At 39.8% G+C, this 20,906-nt stretch overlaps 4 protein-coding genes across 8 annotated transcripts; all 4 read left to right on the top strand.

The window, feature by feature from the left end:
* The first annotated feature begins 278 nt into the window (after positions 1-278).
* Positions 279-3,539, top strand: LOC133407547 (uncharacterized). 2 transcript variants are annotated; one of them, XM_061685560.1, is made up of 5 exons: positions 280-483; positions 1,480-1,812; positions 2,086-2,208; positions 3,111-3,169; positions 3,244-3,539. In XM_061685560.1, exons 1-5 carry the CDS (start codon positions 435-437, stop codon positions 3,334-3,336), a joined length of 657 nt encoding a protein of 218 aa, XP_061541544.1. In that variant the 5' UTR covers positions 280-434; the 3' UTR covers positions 3,337-3,539. The 2 variants fall into 2 exon arrangements, with proteins under 2 accessions (XP_061541545.1, XP_061541544.1); XM_061685561.1 differs by lacking the exon at positions 2,086-2,208 and having other exon boundaries at positions 279-483.
* Positions 3,540-4,853: 1,314 nt separating this feature from the next.
* Positions 4,854-8,272, top strand: LOC133407545 (uncharacterized). Of its 2 annotated transcripts, XM_061685555.1 has the most exons (6): positions 4,854-4,962; positions 5,051-5,401; positions 5,785-6,126; positions 6,234-6,359; positions 7,504-7,547; positions 7,624-8,272. In XM_061685555.1, exons 1-6 carry the CDS (start codon positions 4,917-4,919, stop codon positions 7,771-7,773), a joined length of 1,059 nt encoding a protein of 352 aa, XP_061541539.1. In that variant the 5' UTR covers positions 4,854-4,916; the 3' UTR covers positions 7,774-8,272. The 2 variants fall into 2 exon arrangements, with proteins under 2 accessions (XP_061541539.1, XP_061541540.1); XM_061685556.1 differs by lacking the exons at positions 7,504-7,547; positions 7,624-8,272 and adding an exon at positions 6,445-7,497.
* Positions 8,273-10,766: 2,494 nt separating this feature from the next.
* On the top strand, positions 10,767-13,682 carry LOC133407546 (uncharacterized). Of its 2 annotated transcripts, none has more exons than XM_061685559.1 (6): positions 10,767-10,853; positions 10,942-11,292; positions 11,675-12,016; positions 12,139-12,207; positions 12,949-12,992; positions 13,070-13,682. In XM_061685559.1, the coding sequence occupies exons 1-6, from the start codon at positions 10,808-10,810 to the stop codon at positions 13,196-13,198; spliced, it is 981 nt and encodes a 326-aa protein (XP_061541543.1). In that variant the 5' UTR covers positions 10,767-10,807; the 3' UTR covers positions 13,199-13,682. The 2 variants fall into 2 exon arrangements, with proteins under 2 accessions (XP_061541543.1, XP_061541541.1); XM_061685557.1 differs by having other exon boundaries at positions 12,082-12,207.
* A 1,366-nt stretch (positions 13,683-15,048) lies between these two features.
* Positions 15,049-17,669, top strand: LOC133407946 (roundabout homolog 3-like). Of its 2 annotated transcripts, none has more exons than XM_061686310.1 (4): positions 15,049-15,168; positions 15,253-15,429; positions 16,030-16,365; positions 17,220-17,669. In XM_061686310.1, the coding sequence occupies exons 1-4, from the start codon at positions 15,126-15,128 to the stop codon at positions 17,300-17,302; spliced, it is 639 nt and encodes a 212-aa protein (XP_061542294.1). In that variant the 5' UTR covers positions 15,049-15,125; the 3' UTR covers positions 17,303-17,669. The 2 variants fall into 2 exon arrangements, with proteins under 2 accessions (XP_061542294.1, XP_061542293.1); XM_061686309.1 differs by having other exon boundaries at positions 15,051-15,168; positions 15,253-15,588.
* Positions 17,670-20,906: the final 3,237 nt, after the last annotated feature.

Genomic DNA, 20,906 nt, shown 5'->3' with positions numbered 1-20,906 from the left:
GTGAATGTGGGGGGAGCATGGTAGCGGATTTGTAACTTCACAGTAGAGCCTCAAAATATTGTAATTTACAGTTCATTATGGTTTAGTCCGCTTTAGATGCACGTTAATCTAAACCTGACTGACTTCAAATGGGATCTTCGAATTAGGAATGTAGAAGATGTTGGGTTTTCGTCCTTTAAATTTCCCTTTCCCAAGATCAATTGTGAAGAAATGAAATTGGACTTACAAAGCAGGTCCAGCCCACTTAACAAAACTTAAAAGGAAACCTCCAGAGATTGGCTTAGACTTTTTCATTCAAGCCGACCTGAAAATGTTGACGACTTTGCACAAGAACGACGTGACAGGAAATGTTGGTTCAAAGGCAGGCGACGACACGTTGGTGTACTCTTCACGACCTCTTCTCTTGACTCGTTGAGTGAATATCTGCCAAACAAATGATCCAGAGGATTCTTTTCTGGATGACGCTGACACTTCTTCAAGGGCGTAAGCTCTGTTCTAACTCAACTGAACCTTTTTTTGTGGCAGTTCCGATAATTGAATCGTTGCACTTTTGGCAAATGTAGCTACGGCGTTTTAATGTATGTAAAATATGTCGAACTAAAGTGTCAGCATTCACACTACTGCTGCTATGTCAACTATCTAACATTTCTGAAATATTACAATATTCCGAAATATACTTTTTGCAAGTAGCTTGGTCAATGAAGAAATTATGCCACGGCATAGCCTCGACAATTTTACGAGTTCCTCAGGATAAATGGCCCAACATTAGGGAAAAGGGAAAAGTTGTGCAGTGGACTTCGAGCTATTCGTGCTTTGCTATTCACATTTTTTTCTGTCTAACCTATCCTCACCCATTCTCTAAAAAAAAAAAAAAAAAAAAAGAGTTGGATCGGGCTCAAAGATGACACAAAATGGCGCCAAAGCGCTAACTAATAGGAATGGAGTAATTTGCGTCACAGACCAATTCTGACGTGATACAGCTCGACTCAGGGGAAAACATCTTTCTACTGTATTTGGGGCAGAAGCTAAGTATAGCCTGGGTTGTAAGGGGAAATGAGGGAGAGTCTTTGCTGCCATGTAAGAGTACACGTGCACTTCTGGTGCATTTTACAAAATCAAGTCATCTGTAAGCCATTTATTTGTATGGTTATTGTAAGATTAGTTTGAAACTATTTTGTTTTAATTATATATCTAGGCAATTAGATTTTTAGGGGGTGCGTCAATGTCTGTTATTTACCAATTGTGACTGAGCTCGGAATCTAGAATCTATGAAGAATCTACATGTGACATTTGCCTTTGATTTCTCTACAAAATCATGATTTTTAGATTTCTTCAAAAAAAAAAAAAAAAGATTTACCCAGGTCATTTTTTTAACGTTTTTGGAAAACAGAAAAATACCCAACAAATTCAACACACAAGAGTTACGCCATTGTGCACTCATTTCTTTCTAACTGTAAATCAGCATTTGTGATTCCACAGGTGCCAAAATGTCGAACTACACTCTTAAGCAGTGGCCGGCCGTGTTGGGCCCGCTGCGTCGAGGTGACCCGGTCCACCTCTTGTGCTCGGTGCTGTTTGACCCGAACGACGACACGTGTACGGGGCAGCGCAGCGTGCACTGGCTGCGAGTCGGATCACGTTCGGGTATCGTCCAAGTCCGTGGGAAGTCAAATGAAGAATGCGAGAGTCCCAAACGTTGCCTCTACAAGCTCTCCATCGATGTCAGCGAGTCGGATAGCGGCGCCTACTTCTGCGCTCTGGAGGCTTGTGGGAACCTCATATTTGGAAATGGAACAAAACTGGACTTTCATGGTAGCTACTTTATACCGGGATGTGCGATTGTTGGACAGTAAAGTTGGAAATGAAAAACAATTGTAAGGAGAATAAGCTTCTGGTTCAAATCATGAGGAAAAACCTTGTAATGTTAAGTGTAAAAAGTTACCAAAAAAAAGGAATTTTTTGGTAACTTTTTAGTTCTCATCAAAATGATCAGACATGTTTATTTCACCACACGTTGTCCGTCAACGATTAGGTTTGTCAGGATTTCGCTGGGACACTCACGGGTTTGGGCTTTACTTTCTTTAGAAAACGAGACGTCGCCAGCCGACGGTTCACACAGCGACACTCTTGTGATTTTGTCTGCCATCTTGGCCTTAAGTCTGCTGGTCATCGTCTTTCTGCTACACGTCATCGTCAAAACTAATGCAGGTACAGTAAATGCAAGATTGTGTTTCACAACATTATCAAGCAAAAGCACATTTTGGAGGAAAATCTCACGGCACGCTACCAAACAAAAATGTCACGAAGTATATGCAGTGGTACCCTGACGTGACCAAAGTTTGTAACTCAATTTACTTGTGTATTAAGTCTATTTTGAAATAAATTCAAATGCCATTAATCTGTTCCCGCGCCCCAAAAAGTTTTTTTGTTTTACATTAAAAAAAAAAAAAAAGTCCTGTATTCCGTCAAGTAATACAAGGTAAAATAACGGCACGGATTTGTGTGTTGGATGTGTACCTTTAAGGGGCGTGGCCTAATGAGTAACGTGAGGAGTTGGCATCAGCTTGGCTGAGTGTGAATGTCTGAACGTGAGTGGTGGTCTACTGCAGCTCCATGCGAGTGTTCTCATTTTGTATTTTCCATTTTGTTTGACGTTTATTTCCCGCTCAACGAAAGGCTAAAAAAAAAGCACATTGGCGACTGTGGCTCATTAGCGTACCTTAGTGCTTCATTTTCTTTTTTCTTTTTTTTCACTCGATGCTTCCTGCTATTTATTACCCACACTGCCTTGCACTCCAACATACGGCGGTAGGCGGGACAACACCATAATCACACCGCATAAAAACTCTTCAGTTGGGAACCTCGTAAATTAAGGTACTACTGTATCCTGTACTTTCTCAGTGTGGTTGTTGAGTCGCTATACGATGCTGGCATAGCTAGATTAACAAATAGACATTTTTGTAGTTAATGGAAAAACAACTGGGAACCAATAAAGGGAATTGGATAATTTCCCACACTAGTTGGGAATCGTTGGGTAATGTAAGCCACTGATGCCACGTCCCCTGTTTCACACCACATTCTAAATCATTCTGACTTTTTTTCTCCTACAGCCTCTGTTTCAACGGAAAGCAAGAAGTCGGGTGACTTTCAAGGACATCCAACATTAAATGTTTGTGCTCTTTGACTAGATTGCATTGGCCTTATTGTTTCGAGTCATTAATTTGTTGTTTTTTTTCCCCGCAGAGAAACGAAGACTCCTGTCTTAACTCTGCTGTGATCTTCACCATGGTAGAAAACAAAACGGTGGACGCGATAGAGAGACGGCGCATTCGCTAACGAGTCGGGCCGGCCGCTCCGACGCACTGAAAGCTAGCTCACTAGCAGGCTAAATGCTAGTTAGCTCATTTGTTATTTTTCAGCAATTTGAGTCAAAGAAGAATAACTATTTTCATGACTTAGAGTACGAAGTTTGCAGGTGGGATGCCTCCATGGGGGGGAAAAAAATTTAACATGAATAAAAGAATATCTGAAAATCACAATGTTAATGAAGAAAATATTCTTTCATTACCGCATTAGAAAACCACAACACAGGAAACCTTGACATTTACTCAGTTTGTTATCACATCACAAAAAAATGTTTTTGTTTTTAAAAAATATTTATTAAGCCTCATATGTATATATTAAGCCTTAATATCTATTAAGCCTTGTGTGTGTGTGTGTTTGTATATATACACATATATATACACACACACAGAGAGGGGAGAGACATTAACAAAAATTGCATTTCAAAATGTTTACCCCAAAAATGTTTTATTAATTTCAATAAGTGATCGTAATTATTATTTATATTTAACATTGATATTTCTAATGTTTTTTGTCTTTAATTGATATAAAATATTTATTAGACATCCTCTAAAAATCATTATATAGTGTAAATCCCAATATAATTCTTTTTTCAGAAGACAAAGGGAATGACCTTTTAGCAGTTTTTGACCCGTTATTTACTTATGCAACGTACAGTGGACCCCGTACATCAACAAAACGTAAACAAAATCCATTCCAGGTTTTGTATTTGGAAGTAAGAATGAATATTGAAATGCTGAACTATACAATTGTATTTTGCATGCGACCCATGATACACTGCTGCTGTAGATGGATGTGGTTCATCCCCAATTGAAGCGTCTTTTATGTTCTAACATTCTTCAAATCTGAAGCACAAAGACAGAAAAATTTGGAAAACATACTTTTGTTCGACAGTAATCATATGTAATAATGACTCACATTTACTGCAAAATGTATCAGCAATGCTACACAACCAGCATAGAAATACGGATGGCCTTTGCTGCCTAAATTTACTACTTTGTTCCTTCAGTGTTGTGAGCTAACTGTACTAACGAAGATTTTTTTAATCAGGCATAAAAAGTAAAAATGGGATCATAGAATTTCAATACTGATTTTAATCCAATGTAATCAAAAACTACAAAACTATGTAATCTGTGTAACAATGTAACCAAACTGTAATATGGCAATACAAGAAATAAAACTCAAGTCAAGTTCATTTGTACAGCCCTGAATCACCAAAAAAACTAATCTCAGCGGGCTTCAGAGCCCCACAGTTAAGTGATGAGCATGTGCATGAATTTCATTTCGCATAGAAATTCTGCATAGTGAACAGAATAGTTGTTTTGTATGTTACACGTACAGTATAGAATTCATTCAGAGACTGTGAGAACATAAAGCCGACACACTGGAAAGTTTTGGAGGCCGTATTTCCACTTGTTTGTGCCGACACAGGAAACGGCCAATCAGATGCGTGTGAAATAGTTCCCTCCCCTTTAGTGTGGTTCGATTCAAGTCAATAAAACATATGATGCTGTCCAGATGGACTGCTGCTCACTTGCTGAAACGGCGACAAAATGCGGACGGCGCTTCATCTGCTGCTCCTGCTCATCCCAAATGGAGGCGAGTCCATGATCAGGGAAAATGGAGTCATGTTCATATCGTTCATCACTTTTGTTAACATCTCTTCTTTGTTCTTCATTCTGCTCAGGATGCACAGGTGGTCCCACCTTTACGACAAAGACCGTTGCAGTTGGACAAGATGTCTCTCTGGAATGTCCCCGGGACAAATCCAGACTTCAGGATCGTCTTTTTTGGATCCGGCTTGTTTCTGGAAGCTTTCCTGAACGTTTAGCTGAGGCGTCAGCCTTCGATTTGACGAAACCTCATCTTGGGCCATCAAACAGTGAACGTCGCATCACAGCCGAAAAACAGCCAGGAATTTTTGTTCTGCAAATTCATCAAGTGCAGAAAAGTGACATGGCCGTCTACTACTGTTGCAATTCGACAACATGGGGTTATAACATGGCATTTGTGAAGGGAATATTTCTGCAGGTCAAAGGTAAATATGACGATATTTAATTTGGCTTTGAGAGAACAATGAAAGACAGAAATTTGCCATACATTAGTCATATTTCAATATACAGTACACGTTATTTTAATATTTATGTTCACGGATAATTAATTAGTTTACTTGTCCAATATGTTCCCAAACTTTTTATTGAGCCAAGGCACATATTTTACATTTGAAGAAAAAAAAACCTCATGGCACATCACCCAACAATAACAAAAATTAAAAATGTATATACGTACCGGATTTATTATGATCCATGAGCAAACTTGTTACTCGATTTACTCGCACATAAAATCGATTTTCTCAGTTGAAATGCCATTAACTCAATTTCCCAGAGCTCTGAAAGACTTAAAAGTGAATTTCCGTTTCAGATTTCCCAGAAACAGGACCGTCTGTCTCTCTAGACTTGCGGTCTGAGGCGGGCCCACCTGGATCACCTGTGACCTTACGGTGCTCGGTCGTCTCCCGCCCGGGGAATAAAACGTGTACGGATGGACACAACGTTTACTGGTTCAGAGCTGGAACAGATGGCGCGCATCCCAGCTTCGTTTACGCTCATGAACAATGCGGAGAGGTCGAAGGTGGCTCGACGCGGAAATGCGATCCCGTTTTCTCAAAGAACGTCACCTCCTCCGATGCCGGAACTTACTTCTGTGCTGTGGCCACGTGTGGGGAGATTTTCATGAGATCCGCAAAAATAGTCACCATTGAAGGTACATATTTCCTCTTCAATATTCCAAACTGTGTTTCAAAAAGTGCAAACCACTTGAATGACAGTAAATGTTGCTTTTGTTTTGTTTTGTTTATCATCGCGATACAGATGCCTGCAGGTGTGATTCACAAAGGTCTGTTATCATCGTCTTGGGTGCTGCTTCGGCCTTAATCTTCATCCTGTCAGCCTTCCTCATATTCAAGATCAAGACAAAAAGATGTTTTTGCTGCAAAGGTAAGAAAAAGTGCACATAATTAATCAGAATTAGTTCTTTATGCCAGGATTCTCAAAATCTTTTGGGTCCAAAATCCCTTCACAGGTCAAACATTATTCCAGGGACCTCCTTATAATTCGAGTGCCGGTTCAAGATAATTACCATCATCACCATACCATGTATCCATCTGAGCCACAAGCATTAAACATTTGAAAAATAAGAATTTTTTTTGGGGGGGGGGGAAAGAAAAAAATCAATCTTTACGAGAGCAAAATCGGATTTTGTAGGGAATACGTAAAGTTGCAAGAAAATGTTGTAATACTGCATTATAATTTCAAAGCCAAAGTTGAACGAGGGAAAAATGTTAGTGTTTAAGAAAATCGTGCAATTTCAAAAAAATGTACTTTATTACTATAAAGGCTTTTAGTCTTTCAAAACAATAGAAACAAATCGAAACGCGAAATTTATGCCAAGAAATTTGACTTTATTCCTGTTATAATAAGCCTTTTGTTCTTTAAAAAAAAAAAAGATTAATATTCATGCAGCCATGTCAATTTCTTTTCTGCTGATACATCATAACACTGGGTTACAAAAAAACTGTTTTTTTTTTTTTTTTTTTTTTTTTTTTGGGAAGTTGTCTTTTTGACGGCACGGTGGAGGACGACTGGTTAGAGCGTCAGCCTCACAGTTCTGAGGACCCGGGTTCAATCCCCGCCCCCGCCTGTGTCGAGTTTGCATGTTCTCCCCGTGCCTGCGTGGGTTTTCTCCGGGCACTCCGGTTTCCTCCCACATCCCAAAAACATGCATTAATTGGAGACTCTAAAATTGCCCGTAGGCGTGACTGTGAGTGCGAATGTTGTTTGTTTCTATGTGCCCTGCGATTGGCTGGCAACGAGTTCAGGATGTACCCCGCCTCCTGCCCGATGACAGCTGGGATAGGCTCCAGCACGCCCGCGATCCAAGTGAGGAGAAGCGGCTCAGAAAATGGATGGATGGATGGATGTTTTATGTTCCCATGTGTTTATATATAGATATATATATATAGATATATTTTAGATGTTAGCATAGAATTTATTCCAGTTATTTTGTGAGCCCCCAAGCTGTGGCCCGTGGAGCCCACTTTGAAAAGCACTGCTTGACGCCTTTTCTTTGTCCAATCTTCAGCCCGTCCGCAAAGCCGTGACGAAACGTCCGGTGGTGTGCAGCAGGTCAGGACAAAAGTTCTGCGCATGTTTGCTACCTTCTCACCTTCTTCTGGTGACACACGTGACTTTGTTTTCTCAGGGAAGAGACGAGGACGCTTTGGTTTATTGCGCGCCGACCGTCGTCGCCAGGAAAGGTGGCAAAGTGAGGCAGACAAATGCGGAATTTAGCACGTATACCGCGTCTGTCTCCGTGAATCCTAACGAGGTGAAATTAATACGATGCTCATAACCTTCAGGGTCCCGGCCTTTTGTGTCCAGACTTTTGATTTCAAAGTAGGCCCTTACAGTGCAATGAACCATATTTTGTATCTCACTGAACTGAACTAAGACTGTACAACCATGTGATATTGCTCAGTCAATCGGAGAAGAAAGAACTGTTGACTTGGACCCAATGTAAAGAAAACTAAATTATACGGGTCGTCAGATTGTAAATGTGATCATAACGATGAATCGTTTTTTAAAAAGTTAACCAGTTTAAAAAGTACCACAATCACGTTAAAATAATTCAATGATTTATGATGGTGGTGATAATTTTTCTTCATGAAACATAATGTGAATATGTTGCATAGAGGTTGTAGCCGCAAATGTAACGCAGCGAAAGCTTCAACATGGGCTTGGACTTGACATGAAAACGACAACAAACATACATTACGGCTTTTATTTTGTGTCTTTGCAACATGTATTTTGTGATGATAATTATCACCGCAAACAATAAAGAAGTCAAGAAATAGATGTGTTGTGTTGTTATGATTTCAACAATGGAAGAAGAAATCCACTACGACTCGTCGGTCACTAATGAAGTCATTGAAAATTTTGTATTTATCAAACGCATCTGTGAAATGAAAACCGCTAAGTAAAACTGACCTCAAAACTAGAAAGGCACTCACAGACCTCCACACTTCAAAGGTACTTGTCTCTGTTTGAAATTACGAGGGGTTTTGACTCGACCTGTCTGGGGACTATTTTTCCCCAAAAAACAAACAAAAAAAAAAGGGACCAACAAGCAATCTCACCACTTTTCTGTGGTTGTTGTGGAGACGTCTGGAGATTCTGACTGCAAATGACTGCCGCTTGCCCAAAGCCACCGCTGGCTGATTCAACCATATCTCCACCCATAAAGATTCAACCGTATTTTAGCACTTCACTGCCAAACTGATGACTTTCCCCCTCAAGTGGGGAAAGAACAACAACATGATTTATTTGATTTTGCAGTCAGACCACACTGTGACATTTCTGTAGCTACAACCAGTCAGGAAATGCGTGTTGCAATCAGACAGAAACTACCTAGTGTATACTTCACACTTGTCCCTCCCTCATCGCTTCCTCACTGTTACGTTATATGTGAAAATGTCATTTTGTCTGTTAGCGCAAACCTTAAACTGTACGAACTCTAAACCAATGTCATGGCCTGGGCTGGCATGGCTTCTTCTTCTCCTTCAATAATCTTTATTGATGAACAACATGACGTCAAAAGCCAAATGAACTCGAGAGAAGAAGTCGACAGAAACATTTTGTCCGCCAGATTAAAGAAATATGCAACCGAACTTTGATCCTTCAACATGCAGCAAGACCTAAATCACAATGACAAAACAAAAGAGATCATCGGGGGGGAGAGGTGGAAGATTTGAGACTGGCCAAGTCATTCTCCTGACTTAAACCATATAGAGAATGCCTATTCGCAGCTGAAGAGGAGCCCGAAGGGTCAGTAGGTCATCGGCTTGATGTAGTTATTGCAAGAAAGGATTTTTTTTTAACTAAATATCAACTTTTATCCACTAAACTATTTGAAGTCTGTCGAATCCAATCCTTTTACCCAGCTAAAAATGTCGCGCCTTGTTACAACCAATGCTATCATTGCATATCCAATCCAGATGTCCATCCATCCATTTTCTGAGCCGCTTATCCTCACAAGGGTCGCGGGCCTATCCCAGCTATCATCGGGCAGGAGGCGGGCTACACCCTCAACTGGTTGCCAGCCAATCGCAGGGCACACACAAATAAACAACCATTCGCACTCACATTCACACCTACGGGCAATTGAGAGTGTCCAATTAATGCATGTTTTTGGGATGTGGGAGGAAACCGAAGTGTCCGGAGAAAACCCACGGAGGCACGGGGAGAACATGCAAACTCCACACAGGCGGGGCTGGGAGTGGAACCCCAGTCCTCAAAACTGTGAGGCAGATGTGCTAACCGGTAGTGCACCGTGCCGTCTGTTTCATGTTCATTTCATGTTCCTGGGAATTACAATCTCTCAGGACCTGAAGTGGGCGAACAACATCAACTCCGTCCTCAAAAAGGCCCAGCAGAGGATGTACTTCCTGCGGCTTCTGAGACCAAATTCCTTGTGTGTTTTGGACATACTTGGCAAATAAAGATGATTCTGATTCTGATACTGATTCTGATTTTTCAAATGTCAAACATTTTTGGGGGGGGTCAAAAACTTCCTTTTAAAGGGGAGTGCAAACATGCTAATGCTAAAACTGTATATCCAAATGTTCTGAACTTTTACACCCGAAAGACAAAAAAAAAAAAGTTATTTTCCTGATTAAAGTGAAACAAAAACACACATTTAAAAAATCACTTTTGTTCGATAACGATATGTAGTACGTAACAAGGTATACATTTCCTGTTTATTGCGCATTGCATCTGCAATTTTGAATTTAAAATACTGTATATGACGGGTATTTGCTCCCCAAATTACTACATTGTTCCATCAGGCTTGTGTTTTCACTGTATCAATAACATTTTAAAACATATAAAAATAAAACTCGGGATACTCCAATTTTGATGCTAATTTTCATCCTAAGTACGTTTGGGATTTGGTCAAAACACTAAAAACCAGATCATGTTTTTTTGATGTGCAGTATAGCCACTGTATAACCAAAAGGCAATATGGAATTTAAAAAATAATAATGATAAAGATCACATGAATCCATTACAGTACATATACTTCATGGTTTATTCGTTAAGTGATGTATTTCATTTGGCAGAGAAATACTGTGTAGCAAACAAATGTTATTTGTGCTATATTTTATACATGCAGTGTAGAGTTCATCGAGAAGATTCACTGTGAGAACGTAAAGCCAACACACTGGAAAGTTTTGGAGGCCGTATTTCCACTGGTTTGTGCCGACACAGGAAACGGCCAATCAGATGCGTGTGAAATAGTTCCCTCCCCTTTAGTGTGGTTCGATTCAAGTCAATAAAACATATGATGCTGTCTAGATGGACTGCTGCTCACTTGCTGAAACGGCGACAAAATGCGGACGGCGCTTCATCTGCTGCTCCTGCTCATCCCAAATGGAGGCAAGTCCATGATCAGGGAAAATGGAGTCATGTTCATATCGTTTATCACTTTTGTTAACATCTCTTCTTTGTTCTTCATTCTGCTCAGGATGCACAGGTGGTCCCACCTTTACGACAAAGACCGTTGCAGTTGGACAAGATGTCTCTCTGGAATGTCCCCGGGACAAATCCAGACTTCAGGATCGTCTTTTTTGGATCCGGCTTGTTTCTGGAAGCTTTCCTGAACGTTTAGCTGAGGCGTCAGCCTTCGATTTGACGAAACCTCATCTTGGGCCATCAAACAGTGAACGTCGCATCACAGCCGAAAAACAGCCAGGAATTTTTGTTCTGCAAATTCATCAAGTGCAGAAAAGTGACATGGCCGTCTACTACTGTTTCAATTGGACACAATGGGTTTATAGCATGGCATTTGTGAAGGGAATATTTCTGAAGGTCAAAGGTAAATATGACGAGATATAGTGTGGCTTTGAGAGAACAATGAAAGACAGAAATTTGCCATACATTAGTAATATTTCAATATACAGTACACGGTATTTTAATATTTATGTTCACTGATAATTAATTAGTTTACTTGTCCAATATGTTCCCAAACTTTTTATTGAGCCAAGGCACATATTTTACATTTGAAAAAAAAAAACCACATGGCACATCACCCAACAATAACAAAAATTAAAAATGTATATACGTACCGGATTTATTATGATCCATGAGCAAACTTGTTACTCGATTTACTCGCACATAAAATCGATTTTCTCAGTTGAAATGCCATTAACTCAATTTCCCAGAGCTCTGAAAGACTTAAAAGTGAATTTCCGTTTCAGATTTCCCAGAAACAGGACCGTCTGTCTCTCTAGACTTGCGGTCTGATGCGGGCCCACCTGGATCACCTGTGACCTTACGGTGCTCGGTCGTCTCCCGCCCGGGGAATAAAACGTGTACGGATGGACACAACGTTTACTGGTTCAGAGCTGGAACAGATGGCGCGCATCCCAGCTTCGTTTACGCTCATGAACAATGCGGAGAGGTCGAAGGTGGCTCGACGCGGAAATGCGATCCCGTTTTCTCAAAGAACGTCACCTCCTCCGATGCCGGAACTTACTTCTGTGCTGTGGCCACGTGTGGGGAGATTTTCATGAGATCCGCAAAAATAGTCACCATTGAAGGTACATATTTCCTCTTCAATTTTCCAAACTGTGTTTCAAGTGTTGTTTTTATCATCACGCTCCAGTGTCCAGCACGAGTGATTTACCAAAGTCCGTTATTTTCATCTTGGGTGCTGCTTCAGCCTTAATCTTCATCCTGTCAGCCTTCCTCATATTCAAGATCAAGACAAAAATATGTTTTTGCTGCAAAGGTAAGAGACTTTCTGTGTTGCACATGTTTTGGAAAACTCTGCAGAAATCAAGGTTCAACTGCAGAAACCGTCAAGCGCCGTCCGCATTTTGCTGCTGCTACCATCATCTCATTTTTAAGCTTAATATATATTCATGTCAATAGCCGAAATAAAAATGATTAGCTTTGACCAGAAACAAAGAAAAAAAACATTTTATTCTATTCAGGAAAAATGGAGGTTTCTGCTTTTGTATTTGAACTCTTCACATTAGTAATCATAAGTACCGGTCCGTCTTCCTGCCAAGGGTTCTCAAATATATTTGTCCAGGAATACATTTTTCCAAATACATCCTCATAATTCTTACGGAAATTAAGCAAACAATGTATGTGTGCATGTACAATTTGTAACCCTCAATGCTAAAAGAATTCAAATGTAATGTCCTGCAAATCAAGTCATTTTTTGTAAAAATTGTTTTTCAACGACAAAGAAGTAATACTGTATTACTGTATTACAATGGAATAAAAGGACTTAGTTCATGTTGGGATGTCACAGTCATTGTGATGACCTGTCGCAATGATATCAAAGCTTTAAATTGACCCGAGCTAATGTCGGGAGAAGGAATAGTTTCATTATGTTTGTTTAATTTGCAAGACACTTTTTATAAGACTAATTTTATTTCAAGTTATTTTGTGGAAGCTCAAAAGATGTGGCTTGTAGACCCCAATTTGACGCTCATTACTTTACGTATTTTCTTTTCTTCAGCTTGTCCGCAAAGCCATGACGAAAGGCCCAATGGTGTGCAGCAGGTCAGTCGAAAAAGATCTGCGCACGTTTGCTCCCTTTTCACCTTCTCCTGGTGACACACGTGAAATTGTTTTCTCAGAGAGACGAGGACGCTGTGGTTTATTCCATGTTGACCATCGTCGCCAGGAAACGCAGCAAAACCGGTCAGACCAATGCAAGACCCACCGAGGAATTTAACACGTACACCGACGTCTGCCTCCGTAACTGAATCCTTAAGACGCAAAATTAATACAATGATTATTTCCTTTAGCATCCCAGCCTAGTGTGTCGAGACCTTTGATTTACTCTGATTTCAAAAGTACTGTTGGACTTTACAGTGCAAAACCTATTTAGGAGCTCAATGACTTCTCTCAATCTATCAGAATAGAAAGATAAATACACTCATCAAAAAGTGATCTAAGGATAGGAATTCTACATAATAATAGGTAGTCAGTTTGTAAATGTGATGAATAGATGTGATGAATAGTTTTGAAAAAGTTACTAAAGCAAAAAAAATTAAAAAAAATAAATACCAACTGATGATGACCATATAGAATTGGGCTTACCTGCATATCTTTTGTAACACAGTGAAAGCTTCAACATGCGCTTCGGCTTTATGTGAAAACTATCACAAATGTATTACTTCTGTTGTGTTTATATTTAACATATTGTGTCACTTATCACTGCAAACAATAAAACAACAAGTCTTGAAATGAATGTAAATAGTGTCATCATTTCGGCAATGGCGGGTATGCCTGTTCTACTCTGGCCAAAGTCAAAGTGAAGTTGCACTGTTCAGTCTTGCTTCATTTTGACGAATCGCTTGGACGGGAAGCAGAAATCTACTGAGGTCAACCACAACAAGGCTTCAGCTTTCCATGCAGCGTTCGTGTTAGGAGGCCTGAACAGTTTGTGGTTGTGAGTGAACAAATGTGTGTGTGTGTGTGTGTGTGTGTGTGTGTGTGCGTGTGTGTGTGTGTGTGAGGTCTGAAATGTGTTTGGTTTGTAGGCCTGAAATGTGTTTGTGTCTGTGGGTTAAATTAGCTTCACTGAAAGCTCTAAGTTGTTCATAGGTGTGCGCATGAGTGTGAGTTGTTGGTGAGCCCTGTGATTGGCTGGCAACCAGTCCAGGGTGTGTGTACCCCGCCTTTTGGTCAAAGGTGCCAAAGAAAATGGAAGGACGGACTTTTAGGCATTCCTTTGCATGATGGGCAAAGCAAATGTGTTGAAGTTGTTACTTTGTTAATGACTATAATTTCCCATGTATAATACACAGCTGAATTTTACTTCTACTTATGTATAATACGCGCCCCAGAAATTGAAGGATTATCTGGAGGGTAATTTGTGTTTTATTAGGTTTTTCAAAGAAATGTTAAAGTTCTCTGAAGGTAACCAGAAATTCCTACCTTTGCGAAGGTGCCAAACAAAACAAAAAAGCAGAAAACGCTTGCCTTGCTCTGCGCGCGTGGGCTGACGACACTGATCCTTTATTCTACAGAAGCAGTTACTTCGTCTGAATTGTCTATATTATTCGAGGAATTAAAATTAGACGCTTGCACAAGGTATATTACAAATTCAACAATGAGCGTTTCTGCCGTCTAATAAACTAAGACGCTAAATCCAATGCCGTGTATCATCAAACATCCCTTGGTACCGGCATTCATCTAAGAGGAAGAAGAAAGAAAGTTTATTGCATTGATTTGCGCCATCTTAAGGTTGACTAATTTGGTAGTTTTTCTTACACCTGCGTACAATACGGACCCTCGGTTTTTAATGACATTTTAAACAAAAATATGCATATTATACATGAAAAATTAAGGTAATTACTGTCACGTTTCTATTTATGAAGTGGCATTCAAGCCTGTTGAAGTTGCACGCCTCTGAAGGGGTCATCCATCACACAATATGAAAAAAATTAAAATTGTGGAAAAGCCTCTGTAAGTCATAATTTTTTTTTTCATTGAACAAGATCTGTTTTAAGACTCACCGATGAGCTTATGTGATGCTCAGAAAAAAATGGGTCACTAGTTTGCTCAGAAAAAAATGCAGCGGAAGTCAATTTTCTGCATTTCAGCGTCGCGACGCTTTGCAACCCGTAAACCTTCTCGTGACTGAGCGCAAAGGCGACAGTCGTGCAAGGACGACGACCTGTCACGATGACGGTCAGGCTGACTGCTCTCCTGCTCCTCAGCACGTCGCGTGAGTGCCACATTGGTGTATGTGCGAGTGCCCATTATTTTGCATTTTCCACGTTTGAAAAACAAATTTCCGTTTCATTTTCAGATCTGATCCAAGCGTTGCAACCAGTGTCTTTGGTCACGGCGGAAGTTGGGGTTAACATCACTTTCGTATGCCCACGCTCCGAGAATATGGGAGACATATTTTACTGGTACAAGATGAAGGTCGGATATATGATCCAAACAATCGTGGAGGGCTACTTTGGAGAACTGTCCCTTCGAGGTCAGTTTAAGAACGGAAGATTCGAAAGCACGCGTGTGGGTAACGCTTACATTTTAAACATCGCAAACGTGAGCAAAGAAGACGAAGCGACGTACACCTGCCAAGCTGGGACATCGTACAACATGAGGTTTATTGACAGCGCGCATTTGCTTGTGAAAGGTAAAATCTGCAAAGACAAAAACATCCGTCACGTGTTTTCGTAGACCTTCTCACGCTGATGTCGCACGTACAGCGCTACTAGAATCTTACATGACATTTGGCCAAGGCGGATGGAATCCCAGCACCCCTAAAATTTGAAAGATCAAAACAAAAAATTTTCATTTTCAGCTAGCTATTCACTTAAACTCATATTCATAAAGTGTTGTCTGTGTGTCCCTTTGGTAGTGGCTACTCCGCCACAAGGCAGTCTTGCGATTTTCTCAGCGCAACTATTTTTGACATCCACTTGATTTATCCTCCTCACCAAAAGGTTCTTTTGGAGAGAAAAAAAAAGTATCTGGTGGCACAACCCCAAAGCCCAAAAAAAAACATGTTGTCATCCTTTTCAATTCTGTACCTATTGTTTACAAACATTCTGAAAAGGTCCATTGCCTCCCGCAGATCCCACACACAAGACCTTCTATGTAAAGCAAATCCCGCGAGAAAAGTCCGTCGACGCAGGCCAATCGGTGACGCTCCAGTGTTCGATTCTCTCGGAGACCAAGGGGAACGTCAGCGAGTGTCCAGACGAATGCAGCGTCTACTGGTTCAAATCCGGATCAGGTGACGCTTACCCGCACATCATTTACACAGACAGAGATGAAGAAAAGGCCAAAGGGAGTTGTGTCTACCATCTGTCCAAACTCATACAGAACTCTTCTGATACTGGGATATACTACTGTGCTGTGGCAACATGCGGACAGATCCTGTTTGGCCAAGGAACAAATGTGGAGACGCGTATGTATTCTAAATTCTAAACCCAACTTGATTCATCTATTGCTTTAAATTATTTATCGGGCACTCTTATACCTCCAAACGTGTGTTTATAAAGCGACAACAATTGGTTCATGATCTCAATCTAGAAAGATAGTGACAAATTGCAAATTGTAATCGCTCGCATTGAATGTTGTTTTGGGATTTTCATCAATTTCATACACTCAAAAAATAAAAATAGAAAACTATGTCCCTTAATTGGTTAACCCTGAGTTAGGGTTAGTTAGAGACCTAAAAATAGCGTGCAGATGGGATTTGAAAATTATCTGAGATTTTTATCATCTCGATCTGGACACAGTTAATTAATTGTTTTTAGATTGAATGCATTGTGAACTCATAATAACCACCCCACCCAACCCACACCCACACTCTAACCAAAATAAACCAAAAGTCTTGATAACACCACTGGTAGAAACCACTGAAAGATGACAAAAAGGTGAAAATAACATTCATAAAAAAAGTATACATTCACCAATAGGCAAAGAGCACCTGACATTGATGCAAAAAAAAAAAAAAGTTAAAAAATAAAACATGGAGGACAAAGAAGTGTTATTTGTCTGGTTAATTTCCTCTCATTCCTCTCAGAAGGGGTTCTTGTCACTTCCTGTTGTGCTCTGAATCTCTGCCGTCATCTCGTGGTCTTCAATTTGCCTCTTGCTGATGCAATAAAAACACAGGATAACTCACAAACAAAACACAGTAGAAAACAGTAGAGACAACTCCAGTAATGTGTCTTGGGGGAAAATAAAATATAAAAACTGTAACCCATGGACAGCTGTGGCATATCTAATATGGTTTTATGTGTTCTTGTACTCCAGGACAAGATCTGAAACCAGTTGGCATCGTGCTCGGGGCTCTGCTCGCCTCCTCCGTGATTGTGGTCGCGGTTGTCATGGTCTAAGCTCCTTGGATTTATATTTTCATATGCGTGTTATTTTATATTTCAGTAAAAGCTTGAAAATGGTAAAATCAAGACGTAATGAGTTCAACTGTCCTCATTCAGCTCACATTTGTTTTCCTAATGTGGGTTTTCATTCCTGGGTCCGTACATCTGACAAATGGCGGATCTAATTCGGTCACAAATTCAATATTCAGTGGTGCCTTGAGATGCGAGTGACCTAACTTATGAGTTCTTCATTGGAGTTTTTGCTTTAACTTACAGCCGCTGTATGGTGGCAGTGATCTCATCTCGACTCACAATAATACTTTGGCAAATAATGAACAATTCTTCTTAAAAAAAAAAAAGTCTTCATGCTGTTTAAGGCTACCAACAGTTGAAGTTTAATCTCAAACTAAACATAAAACAAAGAGAATTACACATTGTGTATCTAAAACAACTGCCGAATATTAGCTTAATGCTAACATACAATGGGAAACGCCATTGACATGCTAACGGATAGCATCGATAGTTTGTGTGATTTTGAACCCTTTAAGCAATGGATATTTCAGCACAACTGGTGAAGCAAAACATATAGACACACAATATCACTATTCTCACAGCCATATATAACTTATCCTCGATAAAATAATAATAATAATAATAATGTCGCAATTTACTGAATCACTGAGAATAGTGACAATGAGCCACTCTATTCTTTGCTCTTGTGGCCAAGGCAGGCTATTAAATATTAACGTTGCACAGGTCAACTTTTCGTTACAAAACAGCATTAAATGTTTTGGTTTTTTAAATTTTTTATGTGATGTTATTTAGGTCTCAAGCACATGTTTCAGTATTATTAAGAGTACAAGCTGTACGAACCCATTGAGGGTTCTTTGCATTAAACAGGTCAATTCTAATGAGATCACTGGTGAATAAATTGGAACGTGGACATCAAAGTAGATTGATAGATGATAGATAGATAACGATGTCAACAAAAATAGATCGTTAAGAGTTCAATGTCAGAGCTGATATGTAGCCATTTTCCATGGTTTTCTTGATAATAACCAAAATCACCGGGAATACAATTAAGCATGTCAAATAGAATAAAGTATTATAGAACCAGCTGCATTTTTGTCGTGTTCATTGTATTCTTCAGGTAATACACCTTTAGTGGTACCAAGCATTCAAATGAACAAAACACTGAAGAAACAAGGGCGGTCAAATAATTTATTCCACGGCTGTATTTTTTTGGGAATGTCGGAGGAAGCTGGAGAAAGCACAGACACATTTACACGCATATACACACACACGCCTACCGGTACTTGTTTACTTCAACACTTCAGGCCTCCTGCCACAAATGCTGCATGGAAAGTCGAAGCCTTGTTGTGGGTGAAAGGAAGAAAAAAAAAAAGTGTGATCTGAGATGTTATCTTCTTCCTGTCCAAGTGATTCTTCAACTTGAAGCAAGGCTGAACACTGCCGTTTCACTGTAACTGAAATAAGCGTACACCATTGTTAAAATCAAAACAGCACTACATATTTATTTTATGACGTCTTCTTTATTGTTTGCAGCATTAACATCAGCATATACATGTTGAAAATACACACAATGCAAGCAATAGATTTGCAATCGTTTTTATGTAAAGCCCTCGCACATGTGGGAGCTTGCACTGCATTACAATTTGCTGATGCGACCTCGATGGAGGTGAGCCATAAACGAAAAATTCTATTCATCAATCATTGAAATATTTTAAAATGATTGTCATATGTCACTTATTATTTTTTACTACAACAACATTTTCAAAACTATTCATCAGTATCATCAGATTTACAGTCTGACTACCCGTATAATATAGTTTTTTGTCACAAGTTAATGTTTTTGTGGGGGCGAAGGGCGGAGCCAAAAACTTGACTTGACTTGGGAAACTTGACTAAACACACACAGAGTGAAAGAAACTCGGGGGCTAAATACAAGCAAACTGTCGAGACAACGAGGCACGTGCAGGCAAGGCACGAGTGGCTGGAGGGAACTGATTGGTAGACACAAGGAACAGGGCTGACGAGAACAGTTGGAAGTCTAACGAATAGACACGGGAAATGTGACAAAACATGCAAGTCAACTAAATCTCATCAAAACAAAGTCAACAAAAATGCAGCTCATGACATGTTCTAATCATTAGATCTAAGTAAATATTTTGGAGGATTATTATAATAACCTTTCTTTTCCGATTGATTTAGAGAAATCAAATGATTGTGCAGTGTGAAGGTCATTGTCATTTGTTGTCACGGGGACATGTCAGAGAGGCATTTTGGCCAACTGCAACAGTCTTTGTTGTAAAGTTGGGAACAGCTGCGCATCCTGAGCAGAAGAACACACAAAATAGAGATGTTAACAACGCCAAATATGGGCATCACTCCATTGTCCCGGATCATAGACTTGCCTCCATATGGGATCACCAGAAGCGGCAGATGAAGCGCCGTCGGCATTTTGTCGCCGTTTCAGCAAGTGAGCAGTAGTCCGTCCAGACACCATCACTATTTCACACGCATCTGATTGGCCGTTTCCTGTGTCGGCCCAACCCAGTGGAAATTTACAGAGTGTTGGCGTTACGTTCTTACAGCGGTATCTCTCCATATACTCTATTTAACAAAACATTTATTCTTTTCAGCATGCAGTATTTCTCTGCTAAATGAAATACATCAACATGCTCACCACGAGTGCTGCATTGTCTTTACTATTTATTTTAAGGCCATACTAGAGCGTGGTTACACAGTTTCTCTACTGTACATTAAAGCACAGTTTGGTTTTGAGTGTTTTGACAAAATCCAAATTATAGCATTTAAATTGGATGAAAATCAGCCCATTTTTAATTTGATCACTTCTAAGATGTTCTTAGTTAAAAACAGTTAGCACACATCACTGATGGTACAATGGAGCAATTTGGGTAGCGAATACCCTCCAATATTGCTGATACACAGCAAGATACATTACCCATTAAATTATACAAAATGATAAATGTCACCTATTGTTCCTGTCTGATAAAGAGTGTATTTTTTCCAAGGTTTTTTTTTTTTTTTTTTTTTTTATCAGATTTTAAGGTTTTTACACTCTGGATCTGGTACCTCATGATAACCTTATTTCCCACATTGCGCCAAATTTTCAGCTGAGCAGAAGAATTCAAACCGACCTAAAAGAGCGAATATGTAATGATATGCAACTGGTCCGATTCCAGTGGAGGTAACGCAAAATATTTATTCAAATAAAGTCCAAATAAAAGAACAGTAGATGAGTTCATATCATATTGTTCCACAAAGTACAAGAAACTGCGAAACATAAAGTGCTACTGAAGTGTCGGGAGAAACACAATCAATGAAGTACAAACTAAACGTGACGAAATGAGGACGGAGTAGTTGAAAGAGGAATAACAAGAAAATGCCAGATGATTTACGGACGCCGCCATAGTATGTGTCTATAATGTGTTTGGTACTTTTTTTTTTCAGCTGCATTACCCTGACCTTACATTTCCTGTTAAGAGCCACTTTGAATGTTATTCTGAGTAAACAAGCTTAGTGGTTGGTCAAAAGCCCACCACAGCTTCGAGGTGTAGGTGCTGCACACGCCGCT

This window comes from Phycodurus eques, chromosome 9, assembly GCF_024500275.1.
Source record: "Phycodurus eques isolate BA_2022a chromosome 9, UOR_Pequ_1.1, whole genome shotgun sequence".
Lineage (NCBI taxonomy): Eukaryota > Metazoa > Chordata > Actinopteri > Syngnathiformes > Syngnathidae > Phycodurus > Phycodurus eques.
Note: the sequence above shows the minus strand (reverse complement) of the source record. Positions and strands in the feature narration are given on the sequence as shown.